At 34.3% G+C, this 21,710-nt stretch overlaps 1 protein-coding gene across 1 annotated transcript; it reads left to right on the forward strand.

Annotated features, from left to right (window-relative positions):
- The first annotated feature begins 2,110 nt into the window (after positions 1-2,110).
- Positions 2,111-3,070, forward strand: LOC123791164 (olfactory receptor 14A16-like). The gene has a single exon (XM_045795803.2). It carries the CDS (start codon positions 2,111-2,113, stop codon positions 3,068-3,070), a length of 960 nt encoding a protein of 319 aa, XP_045651759.2.
- The last annotated feature ends 18,640 nt before the right edge of the window (positions 3,071-21,710 follow it).

Consider the following 21,710-nt stretch of genomic DNA (forward strand, 5'->3'; position numbering starts at 1 on the left):
GTTCAACCCATTGGGAGATGGGCAACAAATATAAAATCATCACCATCCTCATTCCGTTTGTACTTACATACAACTATATTTGCTAAAGTCAAGAAAGCAAGAAGCAAAACACCTTTTAGGAAAGAAGTTTCTCAATATTTGAAAATCACTGCTAGTGTCATTGACCTAGAATAATCATCAGTAATACTTCCATCAGCAACTACACACAAAGCCTGATGATTTCTTCCACCTTCTACATGAGGATACTTTAGTGAGTTTTATTTTCTTGTATCCTGTTTGTTCATTTTAATTTCAGTCAGAAAATAAACCTACTAAAAACTTTCCTAAATTTTCTAGTAATACAAGTTTCTTGGATGTATATACATATATGCAGTGTATATATATATATATATATATATATATATATATATATATATATAGTGTATAGAAGGAAACTATTTTAATTCTATGTATTTGAACCTACAGAATAACTTTAGGTATAATTCAGCTATAACTTTTTTCTCCATTCTGTTACATTTAATAACTTAAGTGGATATAATTTTGGAATGATTGGTTTCAAGTGGTTATTTTGCAATAAATAATGAGAGAAATACAAAAATGGAAAGCGTAAGAACACGAAGCCAAACTAGGAAATAACATTTTAACACAATTACAAAACAAAATAGCATTTTTATAAAACATGTAAACTGAAGAACATGACAAACACCTACATCAAATGATTGCTACTGCTTACTCCTGACTTGTAAAAGAGCAGAGGTCTGTCAATTTCAGAAATTTACACTGAAACTGTTCACCTAACTTTTTGGAACAACTGCACTTTCTTTATCCATTTGCACTGTTTCATTAATTGAAATGTTAGTTTAATAGGTAATAATTGTTAATTGTTGAGACAAAAAGAGAAGTTACAGATACTGATAGAAGGGTTGAACTACAGCACTAGAAAATTATAATACAAGAAACACATTGAAGTAAGACTAGATAAACGGACAATAAATAAATGGATGATAGATGATATGTAAACTAATAAATATGGTTATTGATATTCATATATATGTATATGTTTATCTATATTTATATCCAACTTACACCTATTTAATGTCTTTTCTGCAAAAGTGTTGGCAGGTTTTAAATCAGGTAGAAAAATATACAGCATTTTTTCCTTAACATAAGATCATATTTAGGCAAATATTTTGAAAAATCCATGTGTAATTATCATGTCTATCAGAGAATTAGAAACTGGATAGCAGTAGTTAAAATACAGGGAAAGGAAATATAGATTTGTAAATAGAAATTTGACTTATTTTCTATTTGTAATTTTGTAGCAGTGTATTAAACTAAAATCTGATAAACACATATATGTTTATGTATCTGTTACTATCTTTCTACCAATCCATCTAGGCATGTGGATTTCAAAAATGCATAAAATGGCCTTAAATTTTGAAAACTACATAACTAAAAAGAGTATGAGTGTAACAAGGAAGAATATATAGCAATCGAGAAGGCTAAAATAAGAAATTCTGTGATATTACATAGAATCAATTATAAACAATAATCTAAAATATCAGAAGATAAAAGAAAAGATTAAAGCAATATAGGGATAAATTAAATTTAAAGTAAAAGGAGGAATGCCTATTGTTTCATGAAGTTTACTTTTAAGATAAATATGGGAATAATTGATTATGAGTCAATAATCAATTCGTTGAAAGATAAAAATTGCAAAGCAAATGGATAGAGGAGGTAACATGGGATCATTGGATACTTCATACTTATCCCTCCACTTCCTTTCACTTATAAATTGAGATTCTTCTCTATAAGACACAGGTTGTGTTTTTGTTGTGAATTTGTGAATATGCTTGCATAGCATTATAACACTTAGACACTTAAAAAGAGAAATAAAACGATGAAAAATATGGATTAATTGATGAGGAAAATGCATTTTTAAAAGTACTTTTGACTTTTTCTCCTACATACATTGATTAATGAGGTAATTATTAGCACAGCTTTTTTTTTCAGCTTTACTGAGGAAAAATAACTATATTTTGAATTCTTGACCACTTTAACCATATTAACCATACCTTTTCTTTTTTTAATGCAGAATGTTACATCAAAAATGAACAATGTCTCAGTGGTGACAGAATTTCTTATCTTGGGATTTTCTGGCCCATGGAGTCTTCAGTTCTTACAATCTGTGCTTTTTACAGTAATTTACCTGTTAGCTCTGGTGGGGAATGGCCTCATTATTACCATAACATCCTTGGACCCATGCCTCCACACACCCATGTACTTCTTTTTAAGGAATCTGTCCCTGTTTGATCTTTGTCTCATTTCAGCTGTTGTGCCAAAGATTGTTGTCAATTCCTTGACATACAGCAATTCTATCTCATTTTTTGGCTGTGTTGCCCAGGTCTTTTTTGTGCCCTTTTCAGCAGGGGCAGAGTTATTCCTCCTCACAGTGATGTCCATTGACCGCTATGCTGCCATTTGCCATCCCCTGCATTATGAAGCCATCATGAATAGGGGCACATGTGTGCAGATGGTGGCTCTGTCCTGGCTCAGTGGTGGCTTGATATCTGTTATACATACAGCAGGAACGTTTTCCTTATCTTACTGTGGATTCAATGAAATTCAACAATTCTTCTGTGATATTCCCCAGTTGCTGGCTATCACTTGTTCAGATAATATAACTGCAGAAATTGTATTCATTCTTGTGAATGCAGTCCTGGATTTCTGTTGCTTTATTTGCATCACAGTATCATACGTCTATATTTTCTCCACCGTCAGAAAGATACCATCCACAAAAAGGCAGTCAAAAACCTATTTCACTTGCCTTCCACATCTGGCAGTTGTTGTACTTTTTCTCTCAACTGCTTTCATTGCTTACCTGAAGCCTATTTTAGGGTGTGCATCATTCACTGATCTTGTTCTATCTTCTTTCTATATTTTGTTGCCCCCTTCCCTTAATCCTATCATATACAGCCTAAGAAACAAGGCCATGAAGACAAGTCTGGGGAAGCTGATCACCAGAAGACTCTTGATAAAGGAGAATATCCTTAATTTTTTCCTAGAGTAGAGGTGTTTTCGTTTTAATATCTGTGTAAATATAAGATTAATCTATCTACTTTGCTGTGACTCTATACTTATCTCTGGTGTTACCTGGAAACACGGTGGTAATACTTGGCCAAATGTAGTTAAATACACTAATATTAATAAAGCTGCATTTGGGACTGACAGCTTTGGAGCATTGCTAGAGAAAATGTGCACATTTTTAGTTTGTACTTGGTTTCTGGTAGGCTGTTTTAACTTCTGTTTATTGAGTCAGCCTATACACCCTTATTCTGTTTACTTGGCTAGGGAGTCCTAAAAGTTCCCTCCTTCAATAAGAATGTGGATTCCCCAGTGTCCTGATTTATGATCCAGAGAGGAAGCATGTCTCACATTACCAAAAATATTTCCCAGATGCTGAGCCTGAGTCTTCTGATTCTCTTTAATATTGCATTACTTCCTTGTTTCTGCTACAGTATACCACTTGCTATAAAAACAACAAACAACTATATATATATATATATATATATATATATATATATACACACACACACACACACACATATATATATATATGAATATACATTGATACATTCTTGCAATTATTTGCTATTATGTAACTCCAAAATTGGAACAGGTAAATAGAACATTTACTGTTATTTCAAAAGTATATTGGTTATATCACTGAAGAATAAAATAGGAGAGCAATGTGCCTGGGAGATTTATTTCTCCATAGATAACACTTCTACACCTACATAAAGTTTTCTATTTACTACAGTCATGTATTTATATTGTTTCAACATTTCTGGGTGGTATAAAATATGGAAAGTGATGAAATTATTAATATTTTAAATTCTAATTGTGGAAATAATTATCCCTTCCCCACGTCCATCTCCCCTCCAGCAATCCTCAGGTGTTTTTTTTTTCCTATAGTTAAGAGTGTTTTATGATTTGCTTTCTCTGTTTTCATCTTATTTTTCCTTTCTTTCCCCTAAGTTCATGTGTTTTGTTTTATAAATTCCACGTATGAGTGGAATCATATGATATTTGTCTTTCTCTGACTGAGTTATTTCTCTTAGTGTAATACTCTTTAGTGCCATCCTTGTTGTTGCAAATGGCAAGATTTTACTCATTTTGATGGCTGAGTAATATTCCATTGTAAATATATGCCACATCTTCTTTATCCATCCGTCTGTCAATGAACATCTAAACACTTTCATAATTTAGCTATCCTGGACATTGCTGTTATAAACATTTGGGTGCATGTGCCCCTTCAAATCACTGTTTTTGTATCCTTTGGATAAATACTTGGTATTGCAATTTCTGGGTCACAGGGTAATTCTATTTTTAACTCTTTGAGGAACCTCCATACTGGTTTTCAGAGTAGCTGTACCAGTTTGCATTCCCACAAGGAGTGTGAGAGGGTTTGCCTTTCTCCACATCCTCACCAACATCTGTAAGCATCCAACTCTTGATTTCATCTCAGATCATGATCTCAGGGTCATGAGATCCAGGCCACATCAGGCTCCATGGAACCTGCTTGAGATTCTCTCTCCCTCTGCCCTTCCTACCTCTCTCTTGAAAAAATAAAAATAAAAAAATATAAATTAAACAATAATGAAAAATACAATTTATTTATAATTTTCTATGATTGTCTAGCTTATAAACAGCTAAATATCAGTGTGCAACAAACAAATATTTTCATTGAAAGAGACATTAGAATGCACTGAAGAAAAAAAAGGGGTGTGGTGATGTAAGTGTTCTGTTTGGTTATCTGTTTTGTTATGCCTTTATTATTTTCAAAAATTTTCATCTGCTGAAATAATTGACTTAGTTTTCAGTGATGAAGATTATTATATTTTGCACCACTATTATCATTCACACAAATTTATAATTTAAAAAAATAACATAACACAAATTCATGACTTTATGGCTAATTTCTTATTTAAAATTTCATTATAGTTATGTACATTTTAAAAATAATTACATATGGACATATGCTCATGTTCTTTGAAATTATATTTTAAATGACTGAATATAATGTTTATATACTGTATTAGCTCTCTCTCTTTTTTTTCTTTTTAACACTTAGATGTTTTTTTTGATATTGTATATACAATGGGAAGTAACACCAATTTATGTAATTTTTTCTTCTGTTGATTTCCCGTTTTGGCATCTGTCTAGAGATGCAAAGAAGTTTGATTTAAGAAGTTTGATTTATTCACAAAATATTGTCTAATTTTAATTAATTTTTTTCTAATGGTCATCAGCTTTATCTCTAATGTTTTAAGACTAAGCTTCCTGTTTCAATGTCACTGATATCCCTGAGCATTTGTGTGATTAATGACCATGGGCTAGCATAGAAGGCCACATTATTTAATCACCACAAGAATTACAGTAGCATAAAAAAGGCATGCACTATTATTTACAGTTAGAATCTAATGCACATTCTAATGCAGATAAGAATTATAGATGTTATTTGAATTAGACCATCTTATAAGAACCAAATATGGGAATCTAGCACTCATTTAAAATAAAACATACATTTATTGCAAGGTAGAAACCATCAATAAGTAATTATATGTGTGAAAATTCTTAACTTCATAGTTATAATTACCAAAAACATGTGGAAATCTAATGGATTATGATTTTTAGGGCAAATAAGATAAATTAACTAATTCATAATGGCAAAGGCAAAATAACAGATAGTAGATTATATCACAAGTCTAATATTTCCAGAAATATTTGGTAAATAACATACATAACACTACGCTATGCTTCAAGTATGTATTTATTTTCATTTATTTAATTACATGGAGGGCATGGGAAGCTTAAAAAAATGTCCTGCTGGGGTATCTTATTTCATCATAATAAATCTTATACTGAATATTTACTTTTGCATATGGACATTTGAAAGTGATAACAGATCAAATTTATGTACAATAAAATAATATTTATTTAATATAGAGTTAATATAAAGTTGAAGTGTAAATATTTTGATTTAATAAAGAATTAATATTTAATTAGAGTTTAATATAGAGTTAAAGAAGTGTAAATATTTTGAAGAAAAGTTAAAATTTGGGAAAAATAAATAGCTGTAATTATCTATTGTTTTCTTTCTTACCTCAGTTGAAGATAAGCATCAGTTTGTATCACGAGCATACACAAACATGACTGCAGAAGTTCTATGATTGCTGACTGGGCTGAGGCATTTGCTTTCTATTTTATCCAAATATTTGAAAATGTAATGCCAAAATATTACATAATAAAAATGTAGGTCTACTTACATATCGGTCATTCTCTAATGACATAAAGTCCACATTACAATGGTTACTATCAGTTCTAACCTTGACTTCAGCTCAATGCTGATTTTGCTATGGGATAAAGTGCATATTTGGAGGTCATCCATGAATGGTTAGATAGATTATAATTTTTTTTAATTTATTTTAACTTGTGTATTTATTTTTAAATTGTATTATGTTATGCCAGTCACCACACCGTACATCCTTAATTTTTTATGTAGGGCTCCATGATTCATTGTTTGCATATAACTCTCAGTGCTCAGTGCAATACATGCCCTCCTTAATAGCCGTCACTGGGCTAGCCCATCCACCCACCCACCCACCCCTCTCTGAAACCCTCAGTTTGTTTCCAGGAGTCCGTAGTATTTCATGGCTCATCTCCCCCTCTGATTTCCCCCCCTTCATTTGTGTATATTTTTTAATGAAAGTCATTTTTTCTGCTTACAAATAATTTCATTTGTTAATATTAATTCATTATACTGTTAAAATTTTACTATCCAAAGAAGTTATGGAATAACTTCTAGTAATAATAATTCAATATGTGTTGAATTAGAAAATAAATTAGACAATTTTAAACATATATTATGGCTATTCCTTGACAACATTTTTCCCAAAATTGACTTTATAATGAAATTAAAATATTTAATTAAGTTAATACAACATTAAATGATTGCTCATAGATGTATGCTTTTACATTTTTAGTCACAATTACAATGATTATGTTGATTTCTGATTCTTTTATTTTGAATTACCAAATTTACATATAGTTATTCATTTTAATATAAAAATAGATTTTATAGAATATCACATACTTTCCCATATTGTACATTTTTACATTGATTTTAAAAAATTACCAATGTATAAAAATTATATATGTTCCAATAGCTGATTCAGAAGATAAGTAAATGTGTACCATATTTTGAAATTAGAAAACCAAAGAATTAAAATGTAATGTGTGGAAAATAATTATTCACCACAAAGATTTGATAAAAAGATCTAAGTAATACTTTCATAAATAGAAGAGTATTGTTTAAATTAAAAATTCAATGAATGATTAAAGATTAAAACTAGTAAAAACACAAATATTAAATATTAACATGAACATTTTACAGAGGAAAGGAAGTAAAACTTCACTAACACATATACACAATCACACAGACACACAACTAATCCATATAAACAAAAAGAGATAGAAAATAAAATAGGAAAGAAGAAATAAGGAAATGGAGGAAATATATTATTTTAATAGTAATGCCTGATTTTGTTTTTTTCAAATCTAAAATATATCATTTGATGTGTTCAGGGAGAAAAATTTATCTTAGTTAGATAGATAAACATAGATGTGCAAATTGAGTGTATGATATATTTTTGAAGTCCTCTAGATTTACTATTTATCCTTATACAGATGGTGTCCTGAAGTCTAAACTACGTGGACTACATCAGCAAGTTCACTGCCAAAGGCATCTAGTTGGATCTAGGCAATGAAAGGAACTTGCACTATGACAGATAAAGATAATTAAGTGCTGTACTGATGTTAATTATTCAACTTTCTTTTTACAGAAGTTCCTCCAGCTGGGCAGATTAGATTCTCCAACTGAAAGATAGAGTAGTTGAGTGGATTAAAACCAACAGCAACTCTGTAGGTTGTACCTCTCTAGGAATGCATTGATTTCTTCCAGATTGTCTAATTTTTTGGCATTTGTTGCTCATAATATGGTCTTTTAATTGTTTGTATTTCTTCAGTGTTGCTTGTGATCTCTCCTCTCTCATTCATGATTTTATTTCTTTGGGTTCTTTCTCTTTTCTTTTTGGTAAGTCTGGCCAAGGGTTTATCAATCTTATTAATTCTTTCAAAGAACCAGTTCCTAGTTATGTTGATCTGTTCTATTGTTCTTTTGGTTTTATTTCATTGATTTCTGCTCTCATTTTTATTATTTCTCTTCTTCTGCTGGCTTTAGACTTTATTTGCTGTTCTTTCTCCAGTTACTTTAGGTATAGGGTTAGGTTGTGTATTTGAGATCTTCCTTGTTTCTTTTTCTTTTATGATTTTTATTTATTTGAGAGAGAGAGAGAGCAAAGCAAGAGAGAGTGAGTGAGCAAGCATAAGTGGGGGGAGGGACAGAAGGAGAGGGAGAAGCAGCCTCCCCACTGGGCAGGGAGCCCGATGCAGGGCTTGATCCCAGGACCCTGAGATCATGACCTAAGCTGAAGGCAGACACTTAACCAACTGAGCTATCCAGGCGCCCAAAGACCTTTCTTATTTCTTGAGAAAAGCTTGCAGTGCTATATACTTCCTTCTTAGGACTGCATTTGTTGCATCCCAAATATTTTTGAACAGTTGTGTTTTCATTTTCATTTGTTTCCATGATTTTTAAAAATTGTTCTTTAATTTTCTGATTGACCTATTAATTCTTTAGTAGGAAATATACACACACACACACACACACACACACACACACACATGCTGGAATATTATGCAGACATAAAAAATGAAATCTTGTGATTTGCAATGATGTGGATGAAACTAGAAGGTTATGCTAAGTGAAATAAGTAAATCAGAGAAAGACAATAATCATATGATTTCACTGATATGTGGAATTTAATAAAGAAGTCAGAGGATCTTAGGGGAAGAGAAGAAAAATTGAAACAAGATGAAGCCAGAAAGGGAGAGAAACCACAAGAGACATTTAACCTTAGGAAACAAACTGAGGGTTGCTGGAGGGAGGGGGTGGGGGGATGGGGTGACTGGGTGATCGACATTGGGGAAGGTATGGGTTGTAGTGGGTGTTGTGTAAGACTGATGAATCACAGACCTGTACAACTGAAACAAATAATACATTATATGTTAATTAAAAAAATAACACTGTACACTTAAAAATGGTTAAAATTTCAAATTTTAGGGGTGCCTGGGTGGCACAGCGGTTGAGCGTCTGCCTTTGGCTCAGGGCGTTTGGCTCAGGGCGTGGTCCCGGCGTTATGGGATCGAGCCCCACATCAGGCTCCTCCACTATGAGCCTGCTTCTTCCTCTCCCACTCCCCCTGCTTGTGTTCTCTCTCTCGCTGGCTGTCTCTATCTCTGTCAAATAAATAAATAAAATCTTTAAAAAAAATTCAAATTTTATGTATGTATATATACATCTACTATAATAAAATATTAAGATAAATAAATACAACAACAGCAAATAACTTTATTATCTGTACAATGAAATCGCTTCAGTCTTAAGAACACACAATGACTAAAAAAGAAGAGATAGAAAATGATATGCCATAAAAATGAAAACCAAAGGGAACAAGAAGATCTGCACTTATGTCAGACAAATAGACATTAAATGAAAAACCATCATGTTCAGTTAGCTAGCACATACTACATCATTAGTTTTTGATGTAGTGTTCAATGATTCATTAGTCACATATAAGACCCAGTGCTCATACAAACAAACAAATAAATAATAGACTAACTAATAAATAAATATCACAAGTGACAAAGAATGCCATCTGTTGATAAAGGGATAAATTCACCAGTACACTATCACAATGGTTAGTATATAAGCACCAAATATTAGGGAACTTAAGTATACAAAGCAAATATTAAATGACTTGAAGGTGAAAATAGAAAACAATGCAGTAATAGTAAGCAATTTCAACAATCCATTTTCAACAACAAATACATTATACGAACAGAAAGTCAGTAATAGAATAGTGGATTTGAACTACTCTTTAATAATTGACCTGACATATACAAAATATTCCTTTCAATAGGAGCAAAATATATATTCTTATGAAGTATACACGGAGGCTTCTCCAGGACGGCTTAATGTGGTAGGACACAAAAGAAAAATAAAACAAAACAAAAAAGCCTTAATAAATTTATAACTTTGAAATGTATCAAGCTCCTTTTCTAACCACAGTGGTATGAAACTATATAAATAACAAGTGGAAAATTGGAGAAATTCAGTAATATTTTACAATTAATACTTTTTTTTAAGATTTTATTTATGCATTTGACAGAGAGAGAGACAACCAGCGAGAGAGGGAACACAAGAAGGGGGAGTGGGAGAGGGAGAGGGAGAAGCAGGCTCCCAGCGGAGGAGCCTGATGCGGGGCTCAATCCCAGAACGCTGGGATCACGCCCTGAGCCAAAGGCAGACGCTTAAGGACTGAGCCACCCAGGGGCCCCTATTACTAATACTCTTTAAGAACCAATGGGTCAAAGAAGAAATTAAAAAAAAATCATTATGCAAATAAAAACACAATATACCAAAGCTTATAGGATGCAGAAAAGGCAGTTCTAAATGAAAAGTTTACAGTAATAAATGCCAACACTAAGAAAAAGAAAGATATATCTAAAATAAACAACCTAAATTTATACCTCAAGAAACTATAAAGAATAAGCCCAAATTTAGTTGAAAAAATGAAACATTAAATATTACAGCAGAAATCAGTGAAATAGTGAAAATAAGTGACATTAACTGAGTCATTTTCTTAAAGATAAACAAAATATACAAACCTGTAGCTAGACAAACTAAGGAAAAAGAGTGGAGATTTAAATAGATAAAATAAAAAATATTTAAGGAAAATTACAACTGAAACAACAGAAATAAAACTAATAATAAGGGCCAATTATAAATTATTTTTCACACACAATAAAGGGCAACCTAAAAGCAATGTATAAATTCCTACATTCAATATAACAATTTTGAATCAAGATAAAATAGAAAATTTGAACAGGTTAATAGTAAAGAGGTTTAAGCAGTAATAATAATAATAAAAACAATCCATGAAAGCCCAAGAGCAGAAGGCTTTAAAGATGAATTTTACCAAATATTTTTTTTAAAAGAATAAATACAGGTGCGTCTGGGTGGCTCAGTCGGTTGGGCATCTGCCCTTGGCTCAGGTCATGATCCCAAGGTCCTATTTTAAATTCTGGGTCAAGCATATTACTTTTATCTGTTTTAATTAGATCCCTGGCCATGAAATTTTCTTGATCTTTCTTTTGGAACGAAATCTTCCATGTTGGCATTTTGTCTAGGTCTCTGTCTTCTTTGTGTTAGGAAAGCTCATTATGTCACTTGCTCCTGAGAATAATGGCTATATTAAGAGAAAGCCATATACTGTCTAGGACCTGGGGCTTCTGGTAGTGTTTCCAGTATATACTGTGTGCACTTTGCTGCTGTGTTTTTGTTGGTCTTTCCTTCAGATCAATCCTCTGCAGAGTTTCTCCTTGACTGTAGTGGGTAGTGTTTAGATCTTGTCCACTGTGTGGCAAGTTTTAACAAGTTTGGGTCTGCTTGTTAAAAGAGTCTAGATCTTATTTCCCCTAGAGCTTAAGTTTTGCAGCATTCTATGGTCAACAGACTTGGTGAAGAGTTTGTGGTTGCCTTCTGGGAGTCGGGCCTGCTGCTGCTCTTACTGTTAGGGACACCTCTCCTAATTGAGAAGCGCCTGCAGAGTGCAGGGTGGTGGGGCTTGGTGTAATCATCTCAAGACTCCATTGTGAGTGCTGTGCTGGTCACTGAAGTCCATCCATGCTAATGGGCAGGAAAGAAATGGCATCAGCCTGCTCTTCCATCCCCAGAGAGGGCAGATTTGCCTGCCGCTATTCAGGAAGCCCTCACAGAAGGGCAATCAATCTCCCCTGGTGTGTCACAGGCACCCCTCAAATCCCTGCTTTTACCCTGTTTGTGCCCAAGCCATTGCCCACCTAACAGTCCAGTGTTCCTGTGGGTTTTTTTTTAATTTATTTATAAATTCATTAATAAATTCATTATTTATTTATTTATTTATTTATTTATTTATTTATTTATTTATTTATCAGAAAGAGAGTGAGTACAAGCAGGGGGTGTGGCAGGCAGAGGGAGAAGCAGCCTTCCCGCTGAGCAAGGACCCTAATGCAGGACTTGATCCTGGGACTCTCGGATCATGACCTGAGCAGAAGGCAGACACTTAACTGACTGAGCCACCTAGGCATCCCTGCTCCTGTGTTTTATCTCAAGCATGTCAGCTGGGTTTTATAACTCCAAATTTTAGGGACTCTGCTTGATGCAGAACCTTCCTGATCCTCTGGGGGAGGGTCTCACCACACTGTGGCCAGTGCCACTTTGTCCCACAGCAGTTGCACAAATGTGCAGGGGCTTTGAGTTTATGGTAAACTGTAGCAAAAAGCCAGTGTACAGGTTAGCTGCACTCAGCAAGTTTCTCTGTTCATGTGCTAATGAACAGAAAAATGCAATGGTGTCCACCAGCTCTTTTGTCCTCTGAGAGAAAGTGCCACTTGTCTCAAGAAGCGGAACTGTCTCTCCCAATACCTGGGATCCTCAGACCACACTGTCTGTTCCAGACTTTTTTTTAATAATAATATTTTTTATTATATTATGTTAGTCACCATACAGTACATCCCTAGTTTTTGATGTAAAGTTCCATGATTCATTACTTGCGTATAACATCCAGTGCACCATGCAATATGTGCCCTCCTTACTACCCATCACCAGCCTATCCCATTCCCCCAATCCCCTCCCCTCTGAAGCCCTCAGTTTGTTTCCCAGAGTCCATAGTCTCTCATGATTCATTCCCCCTTCTGTTTACTCCCCCCTTTCTTCTTCCCTTTTTGTTCCAGACTTCTGCCCCCCTTCTCCACAAAAGCACTGCTATGTCTGCCAGGCTCCACACCAGTGAAGGCACAGACTTTTAAAACTTCATTCTTTGATCTCCACTGTTTGTAAAACCTTAATATAATCAGGCCATTTCATTCTCCCAGGCAATAGTTTTTGGATTCTTCCCAAATCATGTCTTTGTCCCTTCTATCTTGCATGACATGGCCTCTTTTCTTCCTCTAGTTGTGTAGTTTGTTCCCTCAGTCTTCAGACCAATTTCTTCAGTGTTCAGAATGATTTAAAATTTATCTAGCTAAGTTCATGGGACCAGGTAAACATAAGGTCCTCCTCCTACTCTGCCATCTTAAACTCCTCCCACTAGTATTAAATTTTCTATTGGAAAGCTTAAAACAACATTGTGAGAAGTGAAAATAATTTTAATAATAAATTTTATTTATCTGTTATATCTAAATATTATCATTGTAATGTAGAATCAAAAGAATATTAGTTACTGGGATATTTTAGATTTTTTTAAAAAGATTTATTTATTTATTTACTTACTTAATTAATTTGTCAAAGAGAGAGTGGGAGAGCCAGAGTAAGAGCACAAGCAGGGGGAGCAGCTGGCAGAGGGAGAAACACGCTCCCCACTGAGCAGGGAGCCAGATGTGGGACTGGATCACAGAATGCTAGGATCATGACCCAAGCCGAAAGCAAATGCTCAACCGACCGAGCCATCCCGACATCCCAATCTTTTAGATTTTTGTACTATCTTTTGTAGATACAATGTTTATTTTATACTTCCAGTCCATTTCAATTTGGAATACGCACATATCAAGTGTTCAATTGCCAATGATACTTAGTAGCTACCATATTGAACAATGTTGTTCCATAAAAGAAATGGAAATTAAATAAAACTAAGGGATATATTATATAGTTAGACATGATATTTGGGTGTTTAAACATAAAATAAAATATACACAAATATCTATATATTTTGATTTGATTGCAAATACATTTTAGTATTTATTATAGGTATTATATAAGCATGTTCAATGTATAAAATAATGGATATGATGTAGATTATTACATATATCATATAAATATAGAAAATAATATATAGATAATATACTATAAATATTTGCAATATATTACATATTATGAATGAATATTTGCATCATATGTGATTTACATATATGAAAATAATTTTAAGACTATTGTTGTTTACATAAACCTCTAGCAAGATAAACCAGAATGAGAGAAAGCAAGAGAGAAGTTACAAAAAAAAATTACCTTGGTAATTAATAACACAAAAAATAAAGGCTGTCTGTCCCCAAAGTGTTTGTCAGAATATGTTCATCCATTTCACCCAAATGCCCTCCCAATCTCCACTCCCACCTACATCATGTCCTGGCTCCCTACTCCATCCCCTTTGCATGCCCATCTCCAACAAAGACTCAGGGCTCTGGCCATGACTTTCACTGTGAGATGCTGGTCTTTTTGCTGAAAATTCTCAGGAGTCAGAAACTCCTCTCCATGTCTTGAAGCAGGTGGTTAATATCATCTTCTGAGATGTCAGAAATGACCCCCATAAACCGAATTTAAGAAACAATGAACTTAATTGTTCATAATTTCTTACAAACATTGGTAATCATCTTGTATGATGACATAAAATGTTTTCTCTGTCTTGGATACTAATCACAGTGTTGGAATTTGTTATGTGCAAATATAAAAGGTAGATTCAAAAAATTATTCATAAATTTAATCCTGCTCCAAGAATATTTTAGTGGAATTTTGTTGAAATAGAAATAACTTTTATGAGTTTCACAGAGAAGAAAGATGCTTATTTTAATTCATCAGGGTTATTTTTTGTGGAAATAGGTAAGACTCACCAAATGAGCACAAGTAAAATCTATTTATTAAGAACATATTTTAGCAAGGGAGTTAACAATTATCACTTCTATTTGGCAAACTATTAAGGTTAGATAGAGAAATGGGGAACATTTTTTAAAAAGAAAGAAAGAAAGAAAAAAAAAAGAACAAGAAAGAGCTTCAAGCATGCCCTGTTTGGAGGCTTCTGCCATGAGGAAGTTGAGGCAAGCAAGGAGTGACTATTTGGTAAGCAGAAGAAAAATCAAGAACATGTCAGTTATTAATGAAGTTCACACTTGAGGCTGATTGTTATTAGGTTTATTGTTTTGTTTCCCGGGTCCTTACTAGAGATGGTTTGGTCTAAATTCTTATTGGTCTGATTTAACAGCAGTCTGGCTTTTAGAGCCAGATTCTGTAGACTGTGGATCACAGCTCTGTTTCTAATCATGGTCTATTTTTTGTAATAATTATTTTATTATATTATGTTAGTCACCATACAGTACATCCTTAGGTTTTGATGTAAAGTTCCATGATTCATTACTTGCGTATAACAACCAGTGCACCATGCAATATGTGCCCTCCTTAATACCCATCACCAGCCTATCCCATTCCTCCACCCCCCTCTGCTATGAAGCCCTCAGTTTGTTTCCCAGAGTCCATAGTCTCTCATTGTTCATTTCCCCTTCTGTTTACCCCCTTCCTTCTTCCTTTTCTCCTCCTACCAATCTTCCTACTTCTTATGTTCCATAAATGAGTGAAACCATATAATTATCTTTCTCTGCTTGACTTATTTCACTTAGCATTATCTCCTCCAGTGCCGTCCATGTTGCAGCAAATGTTGAGAAATTGTTCTTTTTGATGGCTAAGTAATATTCCATTGTATATATGGACCACATCTTCTTAATCCAGTCATCTGTTGAAGGGCATCTCAGCTCCTTCCACGATTTAGCTATTGTGGACAATGCTGCTATGAACATTGGGGTGCATATGGCCCTTCTCTTCACTACGTCTGTATCTTTGGGGTAAATACCCAGTAGTGCAATGGCTGGATCATAGGGTAGCTCAATTTTTAACTTGTTAAGGGACCTCCACACTGTTTTCCAGAGTGGCTGTACCAACTTACATTCCCACCGACAATGTAGGAGGGATCCCCTTTCTCCACATCCTCTCCAACATTTGTTGTTTCTTGCCTTGTCAATTTTTGCCATTCTAACTGGCATAAGGTGGTATCTCAATGTGGTTTTGACTTGAATTTCCCTGATGGCTAAAGATTTTGAACCTTTTTTCATGTGTCTGTTAGCCATTTGTATGTCTTCATTGGAAAGGTGTCTGTTCATATCTTCTACTAATCATGGTCTAGTTTTTTTTTTTTTAAGATTTTATTTATTTATTTGACAGAAAGAGACAGCCAGTGAGAGAGGGAACACAAATGGAGGGAGCAGGAGAGGAAGAAGCAGGGAGGGAGACTGATGTGGGGCTCGATCCCAGAATGCTGGGATCACGCCCTGAGCCGAAGGCAGACATTTAATGACTGAGCCGCCCAGGTGCCCCTCATGGTCTAGTTTTTGACTATATATTCTGTGTCTCATATTTTTTTTAATTTCAATTTCATACTTTGAAGGATTTGCTCATAAATATGTTAGAAAAGTCACATATTTAAAATAAGAATGATAAATTTAAAATATTTAAATATATATATATATATATATATATATGTTAAAGAACAAGAAAAGCTTATGGAAATTTCACTAATTAAAAAAATATATATGACTAGAAAGTAAAAATCAAAATCAAAACTCATAAGAGAACTACAAAAGTGATATGACAATACATTTGAAAATGTAAAATACACCCTTTTGCAAAAAAAATTAACTCAATAAGAAAAAAGAAAATATGACTAACCCATAGTAATTAAGGAAATTAATTGATAATGAAACTATCCCAAGTGTGAATCAGTAGAGCCCTGTAAGTTGACTGAGACTTCTTCTAAATTACTGAGGAGGCTTATATGGCTTATGACACAGAAAAGTTTTGTTTTGTTTTGTTTTTGTTTTTTGGTTTTGGTTTTGTTGTTATTGTTGTTCAATTTGACTTCCAGTTCCTTAATGTATTATGTACCAAATTCAGAAAATAAAGGCAGCATGGATTGTTGCTTCTAAGGTTGTAGGATAATTATGAAAATATACACCAACAAAACTCAAAAGTCTGACTCTTAAATCTTTTCAATGATCTCAAAGGTGTGGGAAACAATCACTTAGAAGTTCTGAAGCCATAGGTTGAGGTGATATTTTGAGTATACTTTTTTCCCCCTTGCTTTTGTAATCCCTTTACCAGGGTCTATGTACCATCACTCATATTAGTCTATGAACAGTAAGAAGTACAATGATCCTATGTCCCGGGAGTACCTAAGACTCTGGCTATCTAGTACCAAATGTATCACTTGGGAGTATAAAATGCTTATTGTGCACATATTTAAACAACTCATTTAATATAAAATGTTATCTTAAAATATAAAAGTTATTACAAGAATGAATCCCTGGGTGATTGTTTAAAACTTCAAGTAACAGTCCTCCTTCTATTTCTGCTCTACCCAAGCATTACCATGAAAAATATATGAAAACAGTTAAATTTACCTCTCAAATGTGGACATATAAAAGGGAAGAGGAAGGGGCAGAGGTAGAGGCAGAGAAGGAATCTTCAGATTCTGCACTGAGCATGGAGTCCATCATGGAGCTCAATCTCATGACCATGAGATCAACCTGAGCTGAAATCAAGAGCTGGACATTTAACTAACTGAGTCTCCAAGGTGCCCCTAAATTCTTATTTTTGAAAAATGAGTATTCTGCACATTAAATGGAATATTAAGGAAAAACTTTTTAGAAATACTATGGTATTATATGCAACTGATGAATACTACATTCTACCCCGGAAACAAAAACAAACAAACAAACAAACAAACAAATACTATGGTGGGCAATTCTTCATTAACATGTCATTAAGTTCCCCTTCTTTCCTGAGACTTAATAGTGTGTGAGTATGCCTCACAGTAGCTTCTCCATACCTAACACATTCTTCTACAACTTAAGCAAAAAGATGTAAAAACAGGTCTAAGAAAATGGTTTTGAGTAAGTTTTTTATGAAACTCTTCTTTAATCTCTATTAAGTTTAGAGATCTTTCTGAATTAATGTCCAAAGATGTCTTATTATATTTGATAAAAAATGTCAATTAACTCAAGCATATAATAAATAGAAGTTTATATAAGCATTATACTCATTCACTGAATAAATAGCTTCCTAAATGTGTAAACAATTTTTACCTTTTACACCCATTGATAATAAGTTTTTATTTTAGTAATAAGAAAGAAAACATATATACATAATTACATACACATAGATATACATAAAGATGTGCATAATTATATAGTATTATAATTATGTATAATATTGTCTATCATATATGTATTTAATTAATGTAATATAAGTACATATATAATACTTTATAGTACACAAATTCTATTTTAGTATATATCTTCTTTAATACATACATATATTTATATAATAATTATATATGTTTGCATGGTGCTATGCATAGGCATATTTCTGATGTGTGAAATATCATCTGGATAACAGTTCTGTTTGCTTCCATTTTCACATAACAGTTACATTTTTAAAAAATATTTTATCTATTTATTTGATACACAGCACAAAGCAGGGTGAGCAGCAGAGGGAGGGGGAGAAGCAGGCTCCATGCTGAGCAGGCAGCCCAAAGTGAAGGTCGATTCCAGAACCCTGGGACCATGACCCGAGCTGAAGGCAGGTGCTTAACCGACTGAGCCACCTAGGTGTCCCTAAATTTTTTTAACAAGAATTCTATATCTTTAGCATCACGGTGGACAAGGAAGTTACAGGTTACCCTCATTGCTTCACAGAAACATCAAGTGAATCACTACAGACTGGCTAAAATAGCCTCTAGAGAGCTCTGGATACCAGTTAAGTATCTGTAGACATCACTCAAGAAATGGTCAATCAAGAAACAAAGAAACTAAGAACAGTAAGAAATGGGGGCATAATTTGGATCTCAAGTTAGAATCCACAAAATGAACTTGCAGACACCACAGCCTAGGAAAATTGGGGGCGGGGGCAGAGCAGCATATCTGTGGATACCTAGGGTAAGAGATTACAGGCAGTTAAACATAATAGAATATTTAGGGCACCATGAAGAAACAGAGGTGACAGCCAAAGGAAAATCAAGACATATCAGATCAGCCAATACCGGAGAACTGGGAAAAAGACATCATGACAGAAGAACTTCTTATTTGTGTATGGGTTTGAGTTATCATCTAGCATCCTTTTTTTTAATTCCCAGATAAACAAAGGCAGAGGGAGTCCACTATCAGTAGACATGCCCTAAGGAAAAAAAAAATTAGGTTGAGGATGTTGTTTCAAGCCAGATGTCCCATGGAATCAATTAAGTATGAGAACTGTTCAGGCAGCCTCAGTTTAAATTCCAGTTTCACACATAAATTATAAATGATCTACATGTACCTCCTCCTTCTCTTCCATTAATTGAGGACAGTGACATAACATTTAATATTCTAATAGTTAAATTTAGATTAGAAATGTATGTGGCATAGGAGCTCCTGAGTGGTTCAGTTGGCTAAGTGTCTGACTCTTGAGTTTGGCTGAGGTCATTACCTCAGTCAGTGTCATGAGATTGAGCCCCATGTTGGGCTCCACATTTAGCTTGGATCCTGCTTAATATTCTCTCTGTCTCCCTCTGCCTCTCCTTTGGTCCTCAACCCCTGCTTGCCCTCTCTCTTTTGAAAGAAAGGAAGAAGAAGGAAGAAAGGAAGGAAGGAAGGAAGGAAGGAAGGAAGGAAGGAAGGAAGGAAGGAAGAGTTTGTGGCACTAATCAAGTGTTATAGTTTTGTTAGTTCTTATTACTAATTGATGCAATTAATCATTTTGCCCATGGTAATCAGTCATTCTTGACTTTTAATGAGCTTCCACCATTAAGTAGAGACAAAATCCTATAGAATCAGTGTAGGAAGAACCTGCATTCTCTGTCCCAAGTCATGGTTATGGGCAATTTTTTATTTGAAACAGACTGCCTTGTGGCCAGGAGTGACCACAAGTGCCAACAGAGCCCACAGAGCCTGGTCAGTATCTTCCTATAGTATCTTGATTGATACAGGATTGTCTGCTTTACTTTCCTTACTCTGCCTCTCTGAATCCAAGTTTTTTGAAGGCTGCAGTTCCCATAAGTAAGTGCATATGGTTTAATCTATGGAATTATAGGCGAACCCCTGTAGCCACTTATTTGCCACTATTATATTAAGCTTGATATATTTGTCAGCTGTTGTGCTAACTCAGCTGTGAGATAGTCATAAACTCACTTTGGTTCCAGGCTTAAATACATCTCCAGACAGGGGACCTCCAAGGATGGTGCCTAGCATTCAAGAGCTGTGATCTGTGGCTGATGCCTTGATGGACTGGCAAGCACACAGGGTAGAAGGAAAGGTAGACGGCACTGTAATGTCTACCCAGTAAAACCGCCTTTTGTCTTTGGAGAGCCAGTGGTGTTGCTGTGGGGCAGGACTTCTGGAAGAATGAGTGGCACAGACTCCGACAATCAGAATAGACATTGAAGGAGCATGGAGCAGCGTGGCAGAGACTCTAAGCAATTAGGTCATAGTCAAAAGGCAGGGGTTTTAGGTATCATTTAAACTGCTATAGGCTGGTAATGGGTATCAAGGAGGGCACGTATTGCATGGTGCACTGGGTGTTATATGCAATTAATGATTCATGGAACTTTACATCAAAAACTAGGGATGTACTGTACGGTGACTAACATAATATAAAAAAATATAATTAAAAAATAAAGTGCTATCAACTATTTACAAACTAGTGTGAGAACTTTTCTATGTTTTAAAAACTGGGTTACTCACACTGGTGCATACTAGTTGAGTATAAATTTTATCCCCAGTAAATCCTAAATCCTCAAATAAGTGGCAAGATTGAAGTGAAAAGTGAAGATTAAAAATGTTCTTGCTAAGTGAAATAAGTCAAGCAGAGAAAAACAATTATCATATGGTTTTTCTCATCTATGGAACATACGAACTAGGAAGATCCGTAGGAGAAGAAAGGGATGAAGAAAGGGGGGTAATCAGAAGGGGAATGAAGCATGAGAGACTATGGACTCTGAGAAACAAACTGAGGGCTTCAGAGGGGAGGGGGTTGGGCAATGGGATAGGCTGGTGATGGGTGGTGGGGAGGGCATGTATTGCATGGTGCACTGGGTGTTATACGCAACTAATTAATCATGGAACTTTACATCAAAAAACAGGGATGTACTGTATGGCGACTAACATAATATGTTAAAAAGTATTATTATAATAAAAAAATAAAATAAAATAAAAATATAAAAAATAAAAATGTTTTTGATGAATGCACAAATGAAGTAAAAAGATGGAAGATAATTGGATATTGCATATGAAAGTAGCCATGGTGAATTATTTCGTAGATTAGAGGTGGAAAAAATAACTGCAACTGCAAGGGGGGCTTGCACATCAAACGTGTCAGAGGAAGAATAAAGTAGACAAATGAAATAATGTAATTGCATTTTTATTCTCCTTTGAGACTTAGTCTTCCAGAAAATACTTTGTGAAGGTGTCTATTTAAATTGTGTACTTTCTAGAAGCATAGTTCAACAACCATAAATCTGAAGTTTCACTAAAGGAAAAAAAATCCTGTTAATGTTACATTTTGATGCTATGCAATAATTGCAATTTAATTTGGTTCAAGTTCTCGGGTTTCCTCAAAAGGCATACGTACTAGTTACCAATGAAAACAAGACAATTTAGAATTCAGATTTACTGATTTAGTTAGTACAATGAAAGTTTTA

Source organism: Ursus americanus, chromosome 5, assembly GCF_024610735.1.
Source record: "Ursus americanus isolate L20-20 chromosome 5, mUrsAme1.1.p, whole genome shotgun sequence".
In the NCBI taxonomy this organism is placed as follows: domain Eukaryota; kingdom Metazoa; phylum Chordata; class Mammalia; order Carnivora; family Ursidae; genus Ursus; species Ursus americanus.

Bases quoted from the DNA above. Each gene is read 5' to 3' on its own strand.
- LOC123791164 (XM_045795803.2), top strand. From the start codon at position 2,111: ATGAACAATGTCTCAGTGGTGACAGAATTTCTTATCTTGGGATTTTCT.